At 41.0% G+C, this 16,999-nt stretch overlaps 1 protein-coding gene across 1 annotated transcript in view; it reads left to right on the top strand.

The window, feature by feature from the left end:
* Positions 1 to 16,999, top strand: part of COL22A1 (collagen type XXII alpha 1 chain) — a 240,622-nt gene that overhangs the window by 134,264 nt on the left and 89,359 nt on the right. Inside the window, exons 20-24 of the mRNA XM_014258290.2 lie at positions 3,895 to 3,930; positions 5,400 to 5,429; positions 6,320 to 6,373; positions 7,276 to 7,329; positions 14,316 to 14,369. Coding sequence (XP_014113765.1) covers positions 3,895 to 3,930; positions 5,400 to 5,429; positions 6,320 to 6,373; positions 7,276 to 7,329; positions 14,316 to 14,369 — 228 coding nt within the window. The remainder of the gene's footprint in view (positions 1 to 3,894; positions 3,931 to 5,399; positions 5,430 to 6,319; positions 6,374 to 7,275; positions 7,330 to 14,315; positions 14,370 to 16,999) is intronic.

Raw genomic sequence — 16,999 nt, forward strand, 5'->3', positions numbered from 1 at the left:
AGTCTCCCTGGACTTGACCCAAGCCTTTGACTCTGTATCCCACAGCACTGTCCTGGAAAAGCCCAGGGCTTGGGCAGGGGCTCTCTTTGTTGGGTTAAGAACTGTCAGGATGGCTGTATCCAGAGAGTGATGGGAAATGGGGCCGTATCCAGTTGGTGTCCAGTCACTCGTGCTGTCCCCTGTGGCCAGTCCTGTTCAGTGTCTGTCCTGCTGATGTGGCCAAGGGCATTGAGGGTACTCTCAGTAGTAAATTTGTGATAACACCAAGCTGGATGGGAGTGTTAATGTGCTGGAAGGTAGGAATACTCTGCAGGGGGATGTGGCCAGGCTGGATTGATGGTGTGAGGCCAGCAGGATGGGGTTCAAAAAGAGCCTGGCCCGGGTCCTGCCCTCGTGTTCCCAAAAGCCCCTGCAGTGCCCCAGGCTGGGGGCAGAGTGGATGGAAAGCTGTCCAGCAGGAAAGGCTCTGGGGGTGCTGACTGACAGTAGCTGATCGTGTGTCAGCTTGTGCCCAGCTGGGTAAGGAGGCAGGCAGCCTCCTGGCCTTTTGTGTCAGCATCAGTGTGGCCAGCAGGGCCAGGGCAGTGGTTGTTCTTCTGTGTAGAAGTCTTGCAATCATTTCTGGGTCCCTCATGAGAAGCAGGGGATTGAGGTGCCAGAGCGTTGCCAGAGAAAGGCAGTGCAGTTGATGAAGGATCTACAGGGTAAATCCTATGAAGAGCTGCTATGGGAGCTTGGTGTATTCTGTGGAAAAGGAGGCTCAGGGAGGACCTTACTGCTTGCACAACTCCCTGGCAAGTGGTTGTAGCCAGGTTGGGATTACTCTCTATTCCCAGGCAGCCAGCAACAGGACAAGAGAAGATGGCCTCAAGCTATTCCAGGGAACATTCAGGTTGGACAGAAGGAAGAATTTGTTCACTGAAAGGTTTCTCAGGCATTGGAAGGCTCTGCCTAGGAAGGTGGTGGGGTCACCATCTCTGGAGGTGCTCAGTGAATGACTGAATGTGGCACTCAGTGCTCTGGTCTTGTTGCCATAGTGGTGTTCAGTCAGAGGTTAGACTCAGTGGCCTTGGAAGTCTTTTCAACCTTAATGTTTCAGTGATTCTATCTTTAAGATCACTTCCAACCCAAACCATTCTTTGCTGCTCTGAATAAATAATAAAGAATAATTGAACTTAAGAGAAAAAAAAATATGAAAGGTCATAGTGTGGGTGTCATGGTTTTAAAGCAGTAATTAAAAAATTGCTAGAAAACTTACTTATTTCTTGCTGTGAGATATGGATTAGAACAAGAGCAAAACAGGCCTAAAACTTAAAAGGAATAAAGAAAGTTTATTAATAAAACTACAAGAATAAGAACACCAGAATAAAACTTCCAGAAAACCCCCTTTCTCCCCCACTACCCAACCATTCCCTTGTTCACATGACAACATAGAGACAAAAAACTTTGGAACTTTGATGTTTAAAACAGTCCCAATTCCTGCTAGAGTCTTTTCATCAGCCTTTGTAGAGAAACAGAAGTCTTTGTCTGCTAATCTATGGAGTTTTTCACAAGAAAACTATTTCTGTTATAGCTTTCTATTTCTCTGATGCCAGTTGCCCAGAAATTCTGCCATCAGTTGTCTCCTCCCATTTCACATCACTCTGAGGTGTGTTATGGGTCATTAGTCTAGGGATGTCATTTTTAAGGATGAGTTATTCAAAGGCAGAAGTTCTCTTCATCTGTCTCTGTGAGCCTCCCTGGAAACAGAAGTTTTCTCTTTGCCTCTCAAGGCCCTAAATCTTCAACTATTACTTCTCCCCACTCTGTTCCAGCACCTCACTGCATCACAGTTACTCCACCTTTTGCTCAAAATCCACACTTTGAACACTCCATTCCTCCCAATATACTCTGTCATGGATTAAAGAAGCTTTTTTCAGAACACTATTTTCCATCTCCATAGCTTTAACAGAAAAATATTTCAGCTATTAAAGCATCTCCTTATTCCCTCTTCTCCATCTAAAACCTAATTCTTTTCTTCACTGTCTTTGATGGTTTTATGATGTCTTCTTCATGTTGACTATCCCTCTCTCTCTCTTCCTTCTCCTCTCTCTGGGAAGAGGAGTAATCTGTAAGTCTCATCCAGGTAGTAGAAGAGTTAAAGTCTTGGAAAGCTGCAGATGTTCATGGTGTCAGGTTTCAGTTCAGAAACTGCAAACCAAGTCAGGCCGGCCGGCTCCATTTCTCCCCCCCTTCCCTGCCCTCTGCGGCCTTGTCCGGCCTGGAGGGGAGGGGAGGAAGCCGAGACAGAGCCTGGTTACCTCTTCAGAAGCCAGAAACCAAAGAGAACAAGAAAGCTCTGGCTTTATATTTTAAGGTGGTGTTCACAAATTGATCTCACTTCTCAATGGTTAAAAGCATCGCCAATTCTGAGAAATGACCAATAATTGGTCACAAGAAAAAACTCCCATCAGCCTCCAGCAGCTTCAACTTCCTCTCAGCTCCCAAAGCTATCTTAAAGGTAAAGTCACCCCAGGACACTGGGTCATTCAGAGACCCACTGTCCTGGGGTGACTTTATGATACTGGTATCCCCAATCATCTGGTTTATGTTATATATTAAGTTCTGCACCTTTAAGACTGGCTTTGAGAGCAAGAGAGGGGGAAGAAGAAGCGCGCAGTTTGTGTTAAGGAAAAACATCACTCCCACACATCCCGTTCCTGGACTGTGGTGTCTGCAGCACGGACGGACAGCGGGACAGAGCTTCTCTCTGGCTTTTAGTTAGTTTTAGCTAGCTGAGACAGAGGAGTTCCCTGGACCTTTGTTTTTTTCCTTTTCTTGGATCTGTGCAAACCTGCTCTGGACTGAACACCCAGCCAAACCCCGGGAGCTCACGCCTTTGGCCCACCGGGGCCTGGGCCTCGGCACTTTCCAGCGCCAGAGGGACTGATAAGAACCTGAGTGAGCCGAGCTACACCACATGAAAAAGACTTTTCTTCCTAGACTTGCCATCCCATCGAACAGCGAGAAGTTTTATTATTTAATATTATTCAATTTCTGTTAAATAAACAGCTTTTTCAACTTCTCTCCAAAGAATTTTTTTTTTCCCTTTCCCGGACCAGTTGGTGAGGAGGGGGCATTTCCCTGGGGAAATCCCCATTTGGAGTTTTCCTCCCTAATTTGCCCTAAACTAAGACACCCACATAAGTAATGAATAAATAGAGTGCAGAAGGAAGCTATGTGATAAACTTAACACCAGTCTATGCCTAAATTAAAGGATAAACCTTCTGTATGCGCAATCTTAAAGCGTAATTAATGGTGGACATTGCTGAAGAAAAATTACCTGGGACAAATTGATATCCTAGATGGCAATAAATCTTGGAAAGAGGTGTCCTGCAACCACTATGGCATGATTTTCTCTATAAAATTATTTGGGGAAAATGGTACAATTTCCCATGTTTTTGCAGTTATTTTGGTTACTAACAAACAAAAGCATTTTGACCTCTTAAATATCTGTCCCCCTGGAAGTCTGTTAGGGATCTAAGCATCAAACAGTTTATTTGTGTGGTAAGTGTTCAGAGCAAATACAAGATTTTTTGAAGAACAAATCTAATGCTATTGAGCATCCAATGCATCAGTCATTTTAAGTCACTGAATGTCATCAAAATGTAAAACATCACAGTAACACAGACACTACTACAGCAAATTTCTAGATGTATTCATCTGCAGAGCAGAGAAGACAGAGTCAAATGAGATTGTGTGTCCAGATCTATTAATTATGAGATGGTATTGAAAATAAGAATGTACAGCAGTTGGAAAACATTCTCAGGAGGTTGCTTTTATTTTGCACTGTTGTGTAGTGTGCCATGTTGTGTTCTATGTATGTTTTTTCATTTATTTTGTATTTCCTTGCAGGGTGAACCAGGACTTCCAGGATTGCCTGGCACTTCAGTAAGAATTTTTTTTATCTTTCACAAACTTTCTAGCATTATTGCATGAGAAGAGAAATTGGAAATGCAGGGTGGGAGGATATCACTGAGAAATGTTCTTAAATACTTTTGGGTTTTGGTTTTTGTTTCTTAAAGAAGTTTTAAGAAGTGAAGACTTTTGAAGAAGGCATGTGACAGTTCCAATAAGGAGATGCTCTGCCACAGTTTTGGGAGATTGTGAAGTGTGAAGACCAGGACTTGAGGCAATGAAAGCATTGCCTCAAGTGCATCAGACAGAGCAATACTGTGACAGGACTGTGTGGTTTCTGACAGTTGTTGAGTTGATTCCAAGTGGCCTTTGGTACATAGAGCCTGTGAAAGTTAAAAAAGCAAATGAAATTTCAGTATTGAGTAGCTGTGTGTCTTTGACATGGACTTGAGCATAAAGCAGGAGAGAAAAGGCAGTTTCAGATGAGAGGGAATGATCTTTCCTTGGCTTATATCTGGAAAAGTCCTGGTGGAATATAAAACAACTGGAACTTGCTGTGCTAAAATCAGGAAAGCAGTCATGAAAAAATTAAACAGAAAACAGAAGAGTGGGGTTTATCTTTCCTGTAGCACTAAATTAACATCCTTTATGTGTCCCTCTGCCTTCAGCAGTGCCTTCACTGATGCCAGACACATCCCTGGCGGGGATGTAAGGATGTCCAGAGACTAGTATTGTGTGATGAGGAGGTCATCTCCGAGTGAATGGGGAAAGATTTACCACTATGTATGCAGAGAAGAGGTCTAGAACTGAGCAAAAACAGAACAAAACAGTTAGGGAGTATTCCTTTAACTTTTCAAAAAAAATATGACTGAAATTAGGAAACAGCATTCTTCAACTAAAGAGAAGAGTGAGAGGCTCCCTGGTAATCGCAGGAAAGTCAGCAGGCAGTTCCCTTACTCAGAATGTGGCAGAAAGTAAAGGAATTAAGAAAAGAAAACTATGAAAAAACAGCCTATTTGGGTAAGAACATTTTGCTGTGCTGCTCAAATGTGATATAAATGATGGGACAGCAATTACCAAGAAATTTTGAACGATGTGTATAACCCCTGAAAATGAGTTTAACTGACAGGGCATATCCCAAACCAGTCTGCCTGTTACGTGTTTCCTTCTGCATTCAATAGATCTTTGTGATTTAGAATAAAACAAGACCTGGGGAATTTACTAACTTGTTTATATAACGAGATAATTAATTAGGTTCTTACTGTTTCTACAGCCACCCAAATCACTTCACAGGTGAGAGAAAACCTTGTGTCGATCTGAGCTCTTTAAATAGAAAGCATCTTCCAGCCTACAATAGGATTAGAGGAGCTGTAGGTGTTACCATGCAACTTGAAGGAACAGCAAGGGGAGAAACATACCCTGTGGGGGCCCATCATACCTATGGCACCTTCTGCCTTGTATTTACTCTTGCCATCCTTTATGACTCTTCATTTCTGTTGCAGGTGCATACTGAAGGCCTAAAAGGAGAGGAAGTAAGAGAGACTCAATATCTCTTCTTTCATTGCAAGGATATTTTAATGTAATTCTGTTTCCTGTTAGGTTAGATTTTGCTTTAAAATAATAATTTAAAGGGAAGGGGGATGGAAGCTTTATCAGGACTTCAAGAAATAAATTTTCTTATTTATAGTGGAGAAAACAATCAGAAAAGGAAAAAGGGTAATGCCATTTTCAGATGTAGTGAATCTTACATCAATGACAAGTATAAATTGTAGAGGCAGCTGTACAATTATTTAAGGACGGGTATGTTAACATTAGTATTAAACTTTATTTGAGTTTTATGTCTGATTTGTCTCTGAACCTGGGCACTCAAATAGGGGGACATATCTGTCAGTTGTGTTTAGTCCTATGTATAAAATGTATATATATACTTGAGTTTTGATTTTTTTTTTTTGTTGGTAGATCTGTAATTTTCATTTAGCTGTTACTTAATACAATTGTATGCATCATGTAAATTATACTTTAAAGCCCTTCAGAACTCTCTAGGCTTGGGGAAAATGCTGGTGGAAGCTTATGCAAAAAAACGCTCTTCTCCACCACCAAACCCCAACCCAGAGTGTTTTAGTGGAATATCCAGGATATCCCAGCATCCACTGCCTTTGGAAAACAGAGAACCAGATATGGATAAGTGCCTATTGAATGTGGGTGGATCAGTCTGTCTGCAGTCTAGTGAGTGCTGATAATTTCAGTAGCCAAGAGATTAAGGAGAAAACCAGCTGGTCTCTGCACTGGTTCTTCAGGACTGGTGGGGAAAGTGGTGGTATAGGTTCTGTAGACAGACAACATGTCTAATGTGCCCATACACATTTTCATAAAGATATTTTAACACTTTTTTTTTTTAAAAAAAACCCAAACATTCCTGTAGGGAAAGCCGGGGCCACGTGGACCACAAGGCCAACCTGGACTTCCTGGACCTCCAGTAAGTTGTTTCTCTCACTACTTGCAATTTCAGAAGCTGAAACTCAGGCTGGAGTGAGGCATATGAAAATTTTATACATTATTCAGGCTCTAAAATATTTAAATAGTGCCCACAGCCTCCAGTTTTCTTCATTGCTGAGAGAAGGTGTCGTGCTGTGGATGGCCTGTCTGAACACAGGGAAGTGACAACCAGGACATGGGCAGACTTTGCCTTAAGGCTGTTGTCATGCAGAACCTGAGCATTTTTCTATTTCTAATGTCCTGAAGAGCTGTATGGGCATTCAGCACATCTCAGAGAGGCACTGACTGGTAACTTGTGAGCTGTCATGTCATGAAGGTCAGGGAATAGTTGCTGTCAAAGGGGTTTGAGTTATGCCATAAGGTTGTGGCTGAAATATTTTCTGGATGAAAAGTAGGAATTGAGTATGTGTGTTTATATTTCAACACAATTTTTACAGCAGTTTGTGCCAACATTCTTACTTCTGACTTAAATTGTAGCCTATTCCAGTTATATTTTATGACCCAGCTCTGCAGGATGTCTCAGTTCAGACTGTCACTGCTGCCTCATTTGCAAACACTCTGTGTTTCCTCTCTTTAGAATTGCTTGTTGTATTTCACTGTTGATTGGCTTTTGTAAAATTGATGGCACTGTGAAGATGTGTTATTTAGGTAAATCTGTTTTGAATTATGTAATTTAAATATAGTTGTGTGCTCTGTATTTAATCAGGGCATTGTCACTTTATCTTGTTTACTCATTCTTTTCTGCTCACAGGACAACATAATTATCAGGTAAGAGTTGTCTAGGTAGCCATGCAATAATGGTAGCACGAAACAGCTAGGAAATCATATATAGTTCACTAGTTTCTGACTCTGTTAACTTTCTAAATCTTTTCACTTTTAAAGGGAGAACCTGGTCAGGAAGGCAAGCCTGGAGTCCCTGGTTTGCCAGGTCAAAGGGTGAGTTGGTTTTTTAATTTAATCAGTCTTGGGAGGCTTGGGAGATAGCTTTGTTCAATAAGGTTTGCTACTTTCACCCTTACATATACTTGTGCTTGTCTACTCATATAAGAATCCTGAGGCCCAGATCCACTTTCCTGTGTTCCTTATTTATGGTCCAGGAACTTTCAGTACCTCTTGGAGCTGACAGGTTGAATGCAGTTCAGGTTCTTTCTTGCCATGTGCTCTCCTGTATTTATATCTGCTCCTTACTGCTAAGGGGTTGCTTGATATGACTCTGCGTGTGCAGAACCACCACTAATGTGTTCAGTTTGAAATTTCAGAGAAATTTATTGTCCTGGAAGTCAAATAAGTGTAAAGATTCTTGCAATACTTATTATTTTCTGTTCTGTTTGGTCTGTACACAGAAAGAGGGTCCCCAGAAATGGTAGCTGGTATACCATTATCTGCCAGGAGCTTAGTTTTCCTATATATGAAAAGATCTTAGATTTTTTCTGACATGGAATTATATCTTCAAATATTTAAGTCCTGCTAAAAGGTTATTATTACACTCATATTCTAAACCTGCTTTTCCTTGCTTGAGCCTGTTCATATGAAGAACATCTCACTAAACAACACAGAATATCCGGAGCTGGAAGGCACTGATCAGGATCGAGTCCAAGTCCTGGCCTTGCACAAAGCAGCCCCAAGAATCCCACCATGTTCTTGAGAGTATGTTCAAATGCTTCTTGAACTTTGGCAGGCTTGGTGCTGTAATCGCTGCCCTGGGGAACCTGTTCCAGTGCTCAGCCACACTGTGTGAAAAGCCTTTTCCTGATATCCAACCTGAACCTCCCCTATTCAGCTCCATGCCATTTCCTCAAGTCCTGTCACTGGTCACCAAAGAGAAGAGATCTGTACCTGCCCCTCCTCTTCCCCTCACAAGGAAGCTGTAACTGCAGTGAGGTCTCCCCTCAGCCTTCTCCAGGCAGAACAGGCCAAGTGTCCTTAGCTACTTCTTGTAAGGCCATTCTTGTTGCCCTCCTCTGGACACTCTCTAATACCTTTATATGTTTCTTATATTGTGTCACCCAAAACTGCCCCCAGGACATGAGGTGAGGCCTCCCCAGTGCAGAGCAGAGCAGAACAATCCCCTCCCCTGCCTGGCTGCTGATGCTGTGCCTGATGCCCCAGGACAGGGTTGGCCCTTCTGGCTGCCAGGGCACTGCTGACTCACATTCAGCTTCCACTGACCAGGACCCCCAGGTCCCATCCCACAGCTGCTCTCCAGCCTCTCATTCCCCAGTCTGTCTGTACATCCAGGGCTGCCCATCCCAGGTGCAGAATCTGGCATTATGGATTCACACCAATCACCATACAATTGGAGATTGCCCAGTCCATTTGTCAGGGCCTCTCTTGAGGGCCTCTTTGCCCTCAAGACAGTCGACAAATAAGAGTGGGAGTGAGATACCTGCTTAGCATTTTTGGAGGCAGTCACTTGGGTCTCAGTACTGCTGTTTAATGGGTCACTTTTTTAAGTAGTCACAGAGACTTGATGATAGCTCACTCCTTAAAGGACATCATGGAGTTTACCTGCAGTGCTTTGAGTCAGCACCAGCGCTGTTATCATCCTGTGTGAGAGAGAACCTGTGTGTATAGGAGGGTGATGAGCAAACAACAGTACAGGGAAAAGATATGATATATACCTTGCTAAGAGGTTTTCTACAGACTGTCCATTGGATTGTGTGCTATTAAATTTAGCTGTAAGTGTGAATTTTTAGGAATCTTCTATTTGGGAAGATAGTGCATGCAGACTTTAGTCAATGCCTCAGCAGAAAAGGGCATTCACTTGCTTTCTTCTAATTTCCCAGACGTTAGAAAATATCACTTTAGCAAATAGCTCTGCAGTGGTTTGCTCATAAGGTGGTAAGATAGGAATTATCCTAGTTTTAAAGCCTACTGTGAAACATTGTGTCTTGAATAAGATTAATAGAGTATATTAGCTGGGTAAAGGACAGTGATCCATCAGGATTTGCAACAGGACAGAAAATGCTCCTGTTAATGATCATTTGATTATAGATGTCATTTGATCTGTTCTGTCTTTGAATTTTTCCCTAGACTCTGTCGTGTCTAGCTAGTTAGACTTCTCCTAAGGGTCTTTATTAGTCACCAAGCATCTTAGATGAATAGATATATTTTTTTAATTAAAGGCCATTATTCAATGACTGAATTCATGAGATGAATCAAAGTACTGGGCTTGGTGGATCTACACAGGTCTCATCTGGGGGCAGGAGATAACAATTCCAACCTGAACCAAGCAACTGGATTGTGTTCATTTTATTAGTCAGAAGTGCCTGGCACCTGATGTCTGCATTTTGACAATGATACCCTCACATCAGGAGCACACTGTGTGAAGAAAAATGCTTTGCTATTCTCATGTGACCTGTAAGACCTTTGAGTGACAGACAATACTGTCCTGATTTTATTAAAACTGCCTGAAAAAGGAGAACTCTGAGAGTCTGCTTTCACTTTTAAGGTGGTTTTGTGGTTTTCTTCCCTCTTCCTGTCCTTTTCCTTCTGTAAAATTGAAGAGAATTGAAGTGCTTTGGTTCTGCTCTTAAGTCTTTGATACCTGATCTACTGAAATATTTGTTGGAAATAAAACCAAATTTTTTCATGATAGGCACAAAAGGTGCAGACGTATGACATGCTCCTGGAAAGCACACAGATCTGTGGCCAGTACAGACTAAACATAGGGTTCTTCTGAAGTGTGCTCAATAATTTGGTTTTCAGTAATTTTCCTCTTTTTTGAAATACTACAAGTTCATTCAAGTGATTGAAATTTCAGAAAGAGACCAAGAGAAAACATTTGTGCTGCAGCAGTCATGAACTATCAAATTAGTTTTATAAAACTGCACTGATAAAATCTGTCCAAGTTCAAGGTACAATCAGTACAAAACAAAAAACAATACAGCAATCTAATGGGGTAGTAAGAATAATCTTATGAAAATAAAATTAATAGAAAATATATTTATAATATAATATCATTTAATGAATGTTCTTCTCCATGTTTAAGACTTAATGTACATAAATCAGGCAGATAAGTAATAATAATAATAATAGTTAAAACTGGGAACTCCTGGGTTCAGGGTACATCCTCCACCCAAAGGAGGAGTGTTCAGATCATTTGTCAGTGCAGGAAAGGTCTCTGGAGGGCTGCTGAGCTTTTCCTCTGTTTGATGGTGGAAGAAATACGATATTTGACTTTCCATTCTTGACCCATCTTTTACCTGAGTGGATTGTCACATATGATTTTCCTGTTGAGGCCAGTCACAACTTGAATTTGGAAGTCAACACTATTTCAACTCTTCTCTGTATATGAACTGCCCTGGATTTGAAGCACTTTAGGCTCCCAGGATCCAAGAGAAGGAGAGAGCTGGCTGGTAACTCCAGGGTGAAATGGGTAAATAATCCAGGAGAGAGTGGAGAATAAATTTGCCTAGAAAATTAAGTAGCTTTTCAGAAGGAGCCAGTCTCAAGGTGAGGTCTCTCCCAATGTCCAGAAGTCCTTGTAACCCTTTACTTTGCCACAACTGCCACAATAATCATCCATGATCTGGTGGTATTTTCCTCCTCAAGCTACCAAGATGCTCTCACTTCAACCTTTACTGGTGTTATCTAATGCATATGGAGACTGCAAAAGGCTGTTGCCTTTAGGGAGCTCAAACATTGGTTAACATTGCTGGATTTCTTCTGATTTCTCTAGTAATACAGAGGTAAAAAGACTGGATGAAATAGGTAATCCTAGTATCCCATCTAGGTTACAGGGAAAACAATTGGAATTTATGCTAGCAGTCATATTCATTCAGAAGAAAAGATGTTTTCTCTGTACTTTGTACCAAATCCACCTCTGTTCCTGGGCCTCAGAGAAAAACATGATAAGAAAGTGGGTATTCTGGCTATTGGACAGGAAGATAGGAAACAGTCCTGGGCTATGGTACCTTTCAGAATTTCCCCTCCAGCAGAGTGGAGACAACATTTTTCCTTGGTTTCCTGTCTTCTGCATAGTAGATATCTTTCTGATGGATGGTTGTGTTCACATTCATTTGTGGGTGTTTGAAATGTTCAGATGACTTTGCCTGCCCTGGCAAAGTTCAGCCATGCAGAAATCAAACTGTAAGCGAGTTAACAAAAGAAAGGAAGAGGGATTGATGCCATAGATTAAATCCAGAGTGAAACTAATTGTCAGTGAGGTAAATACACAAATTTCCAATAAAACACATATTTTTAACTGTTTTTGTTCAAATTGCTTGTAAAGGCAAATAGGATGCATTTTATGTTGTCAAAGGTTACACAATCATACAGACTTACCTGATTCTTACTGTAGGTAACAGAGCATAATTTTGGGGTTTCTCTGTCACATTATTAGGCAGTGTGACATTTCACTGAGTTTTGCTCTCATAGGTATAATTTCTCTCAGCAAGTGTTTTTGTCCTTTACAGACAGACTAATGCTTTGGAGTGAATCTGTTGTAGTTGGATTTCAGCTAAGCTCCAAGTGGCCCACAAGTCCCCTTCACCATGGGAAACCTCTCTCAGTCTCTGTATAATTACATGTTTCTTTAAGGGATTTCTTAATGTTTTGAAAAGCACTGAAATTTCTCAGCATTGTACCCAAGGAAAGAATAAACAGCTCCTCTCACATCTCTCACTGCTACCACAGATCAGTGTTCCTGGGCATCAGTCTGGAGACACAACAGTTGGTTGGTGGGACATAAAGGAGTCAGTAGCACTGTCTTGTTTTGATGGACACAAGGATGCTTCCGATGTGCCTGATGCCAAATCAACCTCTGTTCCTGGGACCAAGCCTCAGAGAAAAACACTGCAACATCTCTCTTCTGAGGAAAACTGAGGGAGCTGGGGCTGTTCAGCCTGGAGAAATGACTGAGGGGGGACTTTGTCAATGTCTGTCAGTGTCTGCAGGGAGGGTGAGAGCATGGACCAGGCTCTTGTCTCAGCAGTGGGACAAGAGGCAACAGGCAGAAACCGATGCCTAGGAAGTTCCATCTGACTATGAGAAAGAATTTCTTTACTGTGAAGTGACTGAGAACTGGAGTCTCCCTCCAGTCTCCAGGAATCTCCAGGAATATCCCTGGAGATATTCTAGAATTGTCTGGACACAATCCTGTGCCTGTGCTCTGGGATGGTCCTGCCTGAGCAGGGAGGTTGGAGCAGGTGATCTGCTGTGGTGCCTTCCAACCTGACCCATTCTGTGGTTCTCTGTTCTGGCCTCAGTGTTGTAACTCTGGAAGTAGCCACCTTGGCATGTAGCTTCCACATAGATAGGAAGCTGGAGGTGGCTCATCTCCCATGTCTGGCCCCACACACCACATCCTGTATGCTTTATTCATAAGCTTACTTATTTATTTAAATGACTATTTTAGCAGTGTCCTTTGCATGGTCACCTTAGCAGTGGGCAAAATGATCATCTTTAACTAGAAAACATAATTTTAAATCATGTGGCAACGTGAGTCCCTCAAATTAAAAATGAGCTCTTGTTGGCTTTGACGAGAAAATAAATGATGGACGTTGGAAAAGTAGAAGGAACATTTATGAATAGTGGGTGTGCTAGAGTATCTAATTCAAATTTTTATTAATATTGAGTCCTGGAAATGATTACAAATTCCTTCTGATACCTGAGGACCCTATAATCACTCCTTTAATATTCTTCTTAAATTCTTCTGTATATCACCACTGATTGTTTTGGGGTAGAGGGTTGTTGGAGATTTTTTGATTAGAAAAATAATTAAAATAACTGATTTTGACACACTACCTAATAAATCTCATTCACAGCTGAGGAAAATATGATGAAAACTTTTTTTGATGGTTTAGATTTTTCATTCATTTAAGTTAGCAGAAAGCTGTTGTTCTTAAATGCTGTTTCTGCACATCTTTCAATGAAGAAAAATAAAGGGAAAATTTTTTATATGACCCTTATATTATCAGGGACACAAAACTTTGTTAATTATATTATCCTTCTAAAAAAAAAAATAAAATCAGTCTGGATGAGTAGAAATGAGGGAGGAAAACGTCTCTTTCTCAGGTATTTACAGGACTCCTTTTGTACCCTCCTACTATATTACTAAGAGCCTCAGAAATATTAATGATTCAGTGTCTGTTACATATAAAGGAAGAAGAGATCATTTTTTTATAAAATATGTGACTTACCTCCAGTAACACAGCAAGTCACCTGTTGGGTTAAGAAACAAATCCAAACTCTGCCTTAACTCCAGTGCTTACTTCATCCTTTCTTCCTCATTTTACTCATGAAGGATATTTTCCTTTTGAATTATTTGAGGTCAGACCCATGGGGACACAGAGCTCCGGCATCCATACAGGTGACCTTGTCTCAGGGTTGTTCTCCAGCTCTGGGCTTGTCCTTACCTTGCACCAGTGGAGTTCTCTGACTCCTTTGAAAGGATATTTTTTACTTGCAGAGGAGTCAGTGAGCTCTGCTGCTTGGAGAATGCCTCATGGGTTCCTGTTTCCCAGCTTAGAGATTGTGAATCTTTTCTATTCAACCATGCACCAGACTTTTTAATTATTTTATTTCTTAATGCACAAAGCAGTGCAAGGAACCAGAGGGACATTGCTTTACCTCTCAGCCCATGTTTACACTGGGCACCTCCCCTGGCTTTATCTCAACACCATGACTTCCCTACCCCTCTGTAGAGGGAAGCCAGGTGGGATTGCAGGGTGTAGGAGATGCCACGATGTGTGTGAGAACAGCTCTCAACTTTACAACTATTGCCACAATTTGGGAGATACAGGATTGTCAAAGGAAACTGGTTGTTTCATTTCCAAATTATGTCTGTTGTCTTAATTTCTAGCTTTTGTGTTTTGTGTACCCACATTACATTGATTTACCAGTTTGGGGGTGAAAGACTGGAAAATCAATAGCAGTCTTTGGTCTGCTCTCTAATATGTGTTCCTTTGTTGAACATGCAGGGTAAAAAGGGAGAACCAGGATTCCCAGGAATCAATGGTCTGATTGGCCCTCAGGTAAGCGATGACTTCTTCATTCTCCTATAAAATGTGTAAAACCAGATTTTGTGGCAACAGGGAACATGGAACCACACAATGCAGCATGTGTGAGCTTCTTTGTACTGTATTTGAAGTTCATGTTTCTCCTTTCAAGACCAAAATAATTTATCTTGTTGATATTGAGAGATGTCTGTCTGACAGCAATTACTTCCACTGCCCAGAGTTTTTCAATATCTTTGAATCAGGACAGGTTGTATGGGATTTCCCCATTGCTTGTGCTTAGAGCAGCATCATTCCAGGGGGAACTCACTGATTTGTGGTTTTTGAGGAAGGGGGATGTTTTGAGGAAGTTAATCATCCCTTAACTCCTTCTTTTAAAAGCTTTTCGAAAATTAGGAGCTCCAAATTGCACCATAACATCATAAGGGCAAAACAGTGTGTTTTATGTTAAGAGTTGTCAGAGAGGATTTTGCTCCACCATGGATCAGCCCATTTGGCCCTGTGTCTTAATAACACTGACACCTCTGACTTATTTTCCTCCTAACTTTGCAGACAAATTCAGCAGACCTGAATTGCTTTTTAAAGTCACCCTGTAGGGTCATCCATGGGAATGTCCTATAGCAGGAAAGGTGCAACCTCACATTGAGCTGTCTGCTCAGAATAAAACTGAGTGTTTCATTTGTTTCCCTTTCAATAGTAAATTAACAAACTGGACTTTGGCTTTAGCATTGTGTTTCAATAATTGCTAAAGTTTGGGGAAGAATGATGATCTTCCATTGCTGCAGCTTTTGGTGATGTATTGCAACGAGCAGCACACTTCTTGTGTGAGATTGCTCATTTATGTGCTCTGGCAATTTATGCCCTTGTAACCATGAGAAATGATCTAGAAGTGGTTTGTGTGACAGGAGTTTTGTAAAGAGCTGTTCACATGTCTGTGGAGAATGTCAGAGAAGTAATCCAAGGGCTTGAAGCTCCATGCAGGTGAAGTCCCTTGTGTCCAGCAGGGAACCTTGCCCTGTAAAACACCACTTGATACTGGTTTACATATCTTAAGACGTTTTTCCTTCACTGTAGTATCTAATTTGCAAGTATTTCAGCAGCAGCTTACAAGAATGAAGACAGTGTTTCCAATGGATTTAAAAGATTTTAGAATTATAGAATATTCTAAGTTTGAAGGAACTCAGAAAGATCATCAAGTCCAACTTCTGGCCCTGCACAGGACACCCCAAAATCCCTTCCTATGCCTGAGAGCATACAAGAATGCCTCTTGAATTCTTGGATCATTGAGTCCAACACCCTGCTTTTGTTGTGTTATTTTTCTTAGGTTGTTTGGTTGTTGTGTTGGGTTTTTTTTTCCCTTAATTTTGGAGGAAGATTTTTATCCATGTATTATTTTTAAGATACCTGACTGTATCCATCCAAACAATGTCACACTTATTTCGTTCAAGTTCCCTGCAAATTAAACATATATATGCATGTGTTAGCAATTTCATAAATCTATCTGTGAAAATTGCTGACATAGGATTAAGTGATTTTCTTTTTTGCACAAGCTAAATAATGGTAGCAAATTTTATGTTAATTAAAACTTCACAAAATGCTTGCCCCATCAAGGGATACTTAAATTGACTGTTCCTCCAATCTAACTGCAGAGGCAAAATATTGTTCTGGTTCCTGCAGTGGCAGTCTTTTCTGGACATATTACTGCAGATTTCCATATTTCCTTTTAAAGAAAATGCTTGCATTCACTTTTTGACAAAACTACTTTTCAGCTTAACAGCACTTTTGGTGGTGTTAGATTTTTAAAGCATTTTATCAGCATTTTCTTTTCTTTCATTATTTTTTTTCTTAATTAGATTATGCCCCAAAAATGCTTAGGAAGAAAAGTGGTTTTCTTACAGTGTAGTTACATGGATATTCAAGTTATGTATGGAATCCTATGTCAGCTGTTCCTGTGCTGCCCCTGTGGTGTTGAGGGACAACTGATTTGAGTTGGTTCCACATAAACCAAATTAGGACATGAAAATAGCCTCCCTTTCCTCTGCAATTTTAAATTTATGTCTACTTTTGTTTTCTGACCTGATTCCCCACATTGATACCTGTATGGACAAGAGGAAGGGGTTGATATAGGAGCTTTAGAAGTCTCATTGTTGCTGAAGGACACAGGAAAGATCTTCTGTTGTTATTGGGCTTTGTCAAGAAAAATCGTTGCTGTCATGCTCAGTTCAGCTGAGAAGCCACAGAAGATCAGGCAGCTGTGCAAGGGAACCGACTTAAGGGCTTCTCTTGTGGGTCCCTTCCAGCTCAGGATATTCTGTGATTCTGTGGTTCAGTGGTAAAGTGCAGTTGAGATAAGTCAGTCCAAGTCTCAAGGACCATTTGAGAGATAATTTAAGTGTCAGACCCTGAAGCAGCATCTAGGAGGCAGCTTCCCTGCTAGACTGCAGGTGTTTTGTGACAGTAGGCTAGCTTTGTCTGTCTTTGCACACACCAACTCAAACAAAATTATAATATAAAAATATTTTTAAATTTTCATTTTCCTTCCAAATCAGTTGTGACGGTGAACCTGTCCATCTGCTTATTTGTTTCATGTTGTCTGATCAGCACCTTTAAAACTGAGCATTTATTTTCCAGTCTTTACAAATGATGCA

Source organism: Pseudopodoces humilis, chromosome 1, assembly GCF_049639895.1.
Source record: "Pseudopodoces humilis isolate 2021_Gansu_Grassland_sample_001 chromosome 1, ASM4963989v1, whole genome shotgun sequence".
In the NCBI taxonomy this organism is placed as follows: Eukaryota; Metazoa; Chordata; class Aves; order Passeriformes; family Paridae; genus Pseudopodoces; species Pseudopodoces humilis.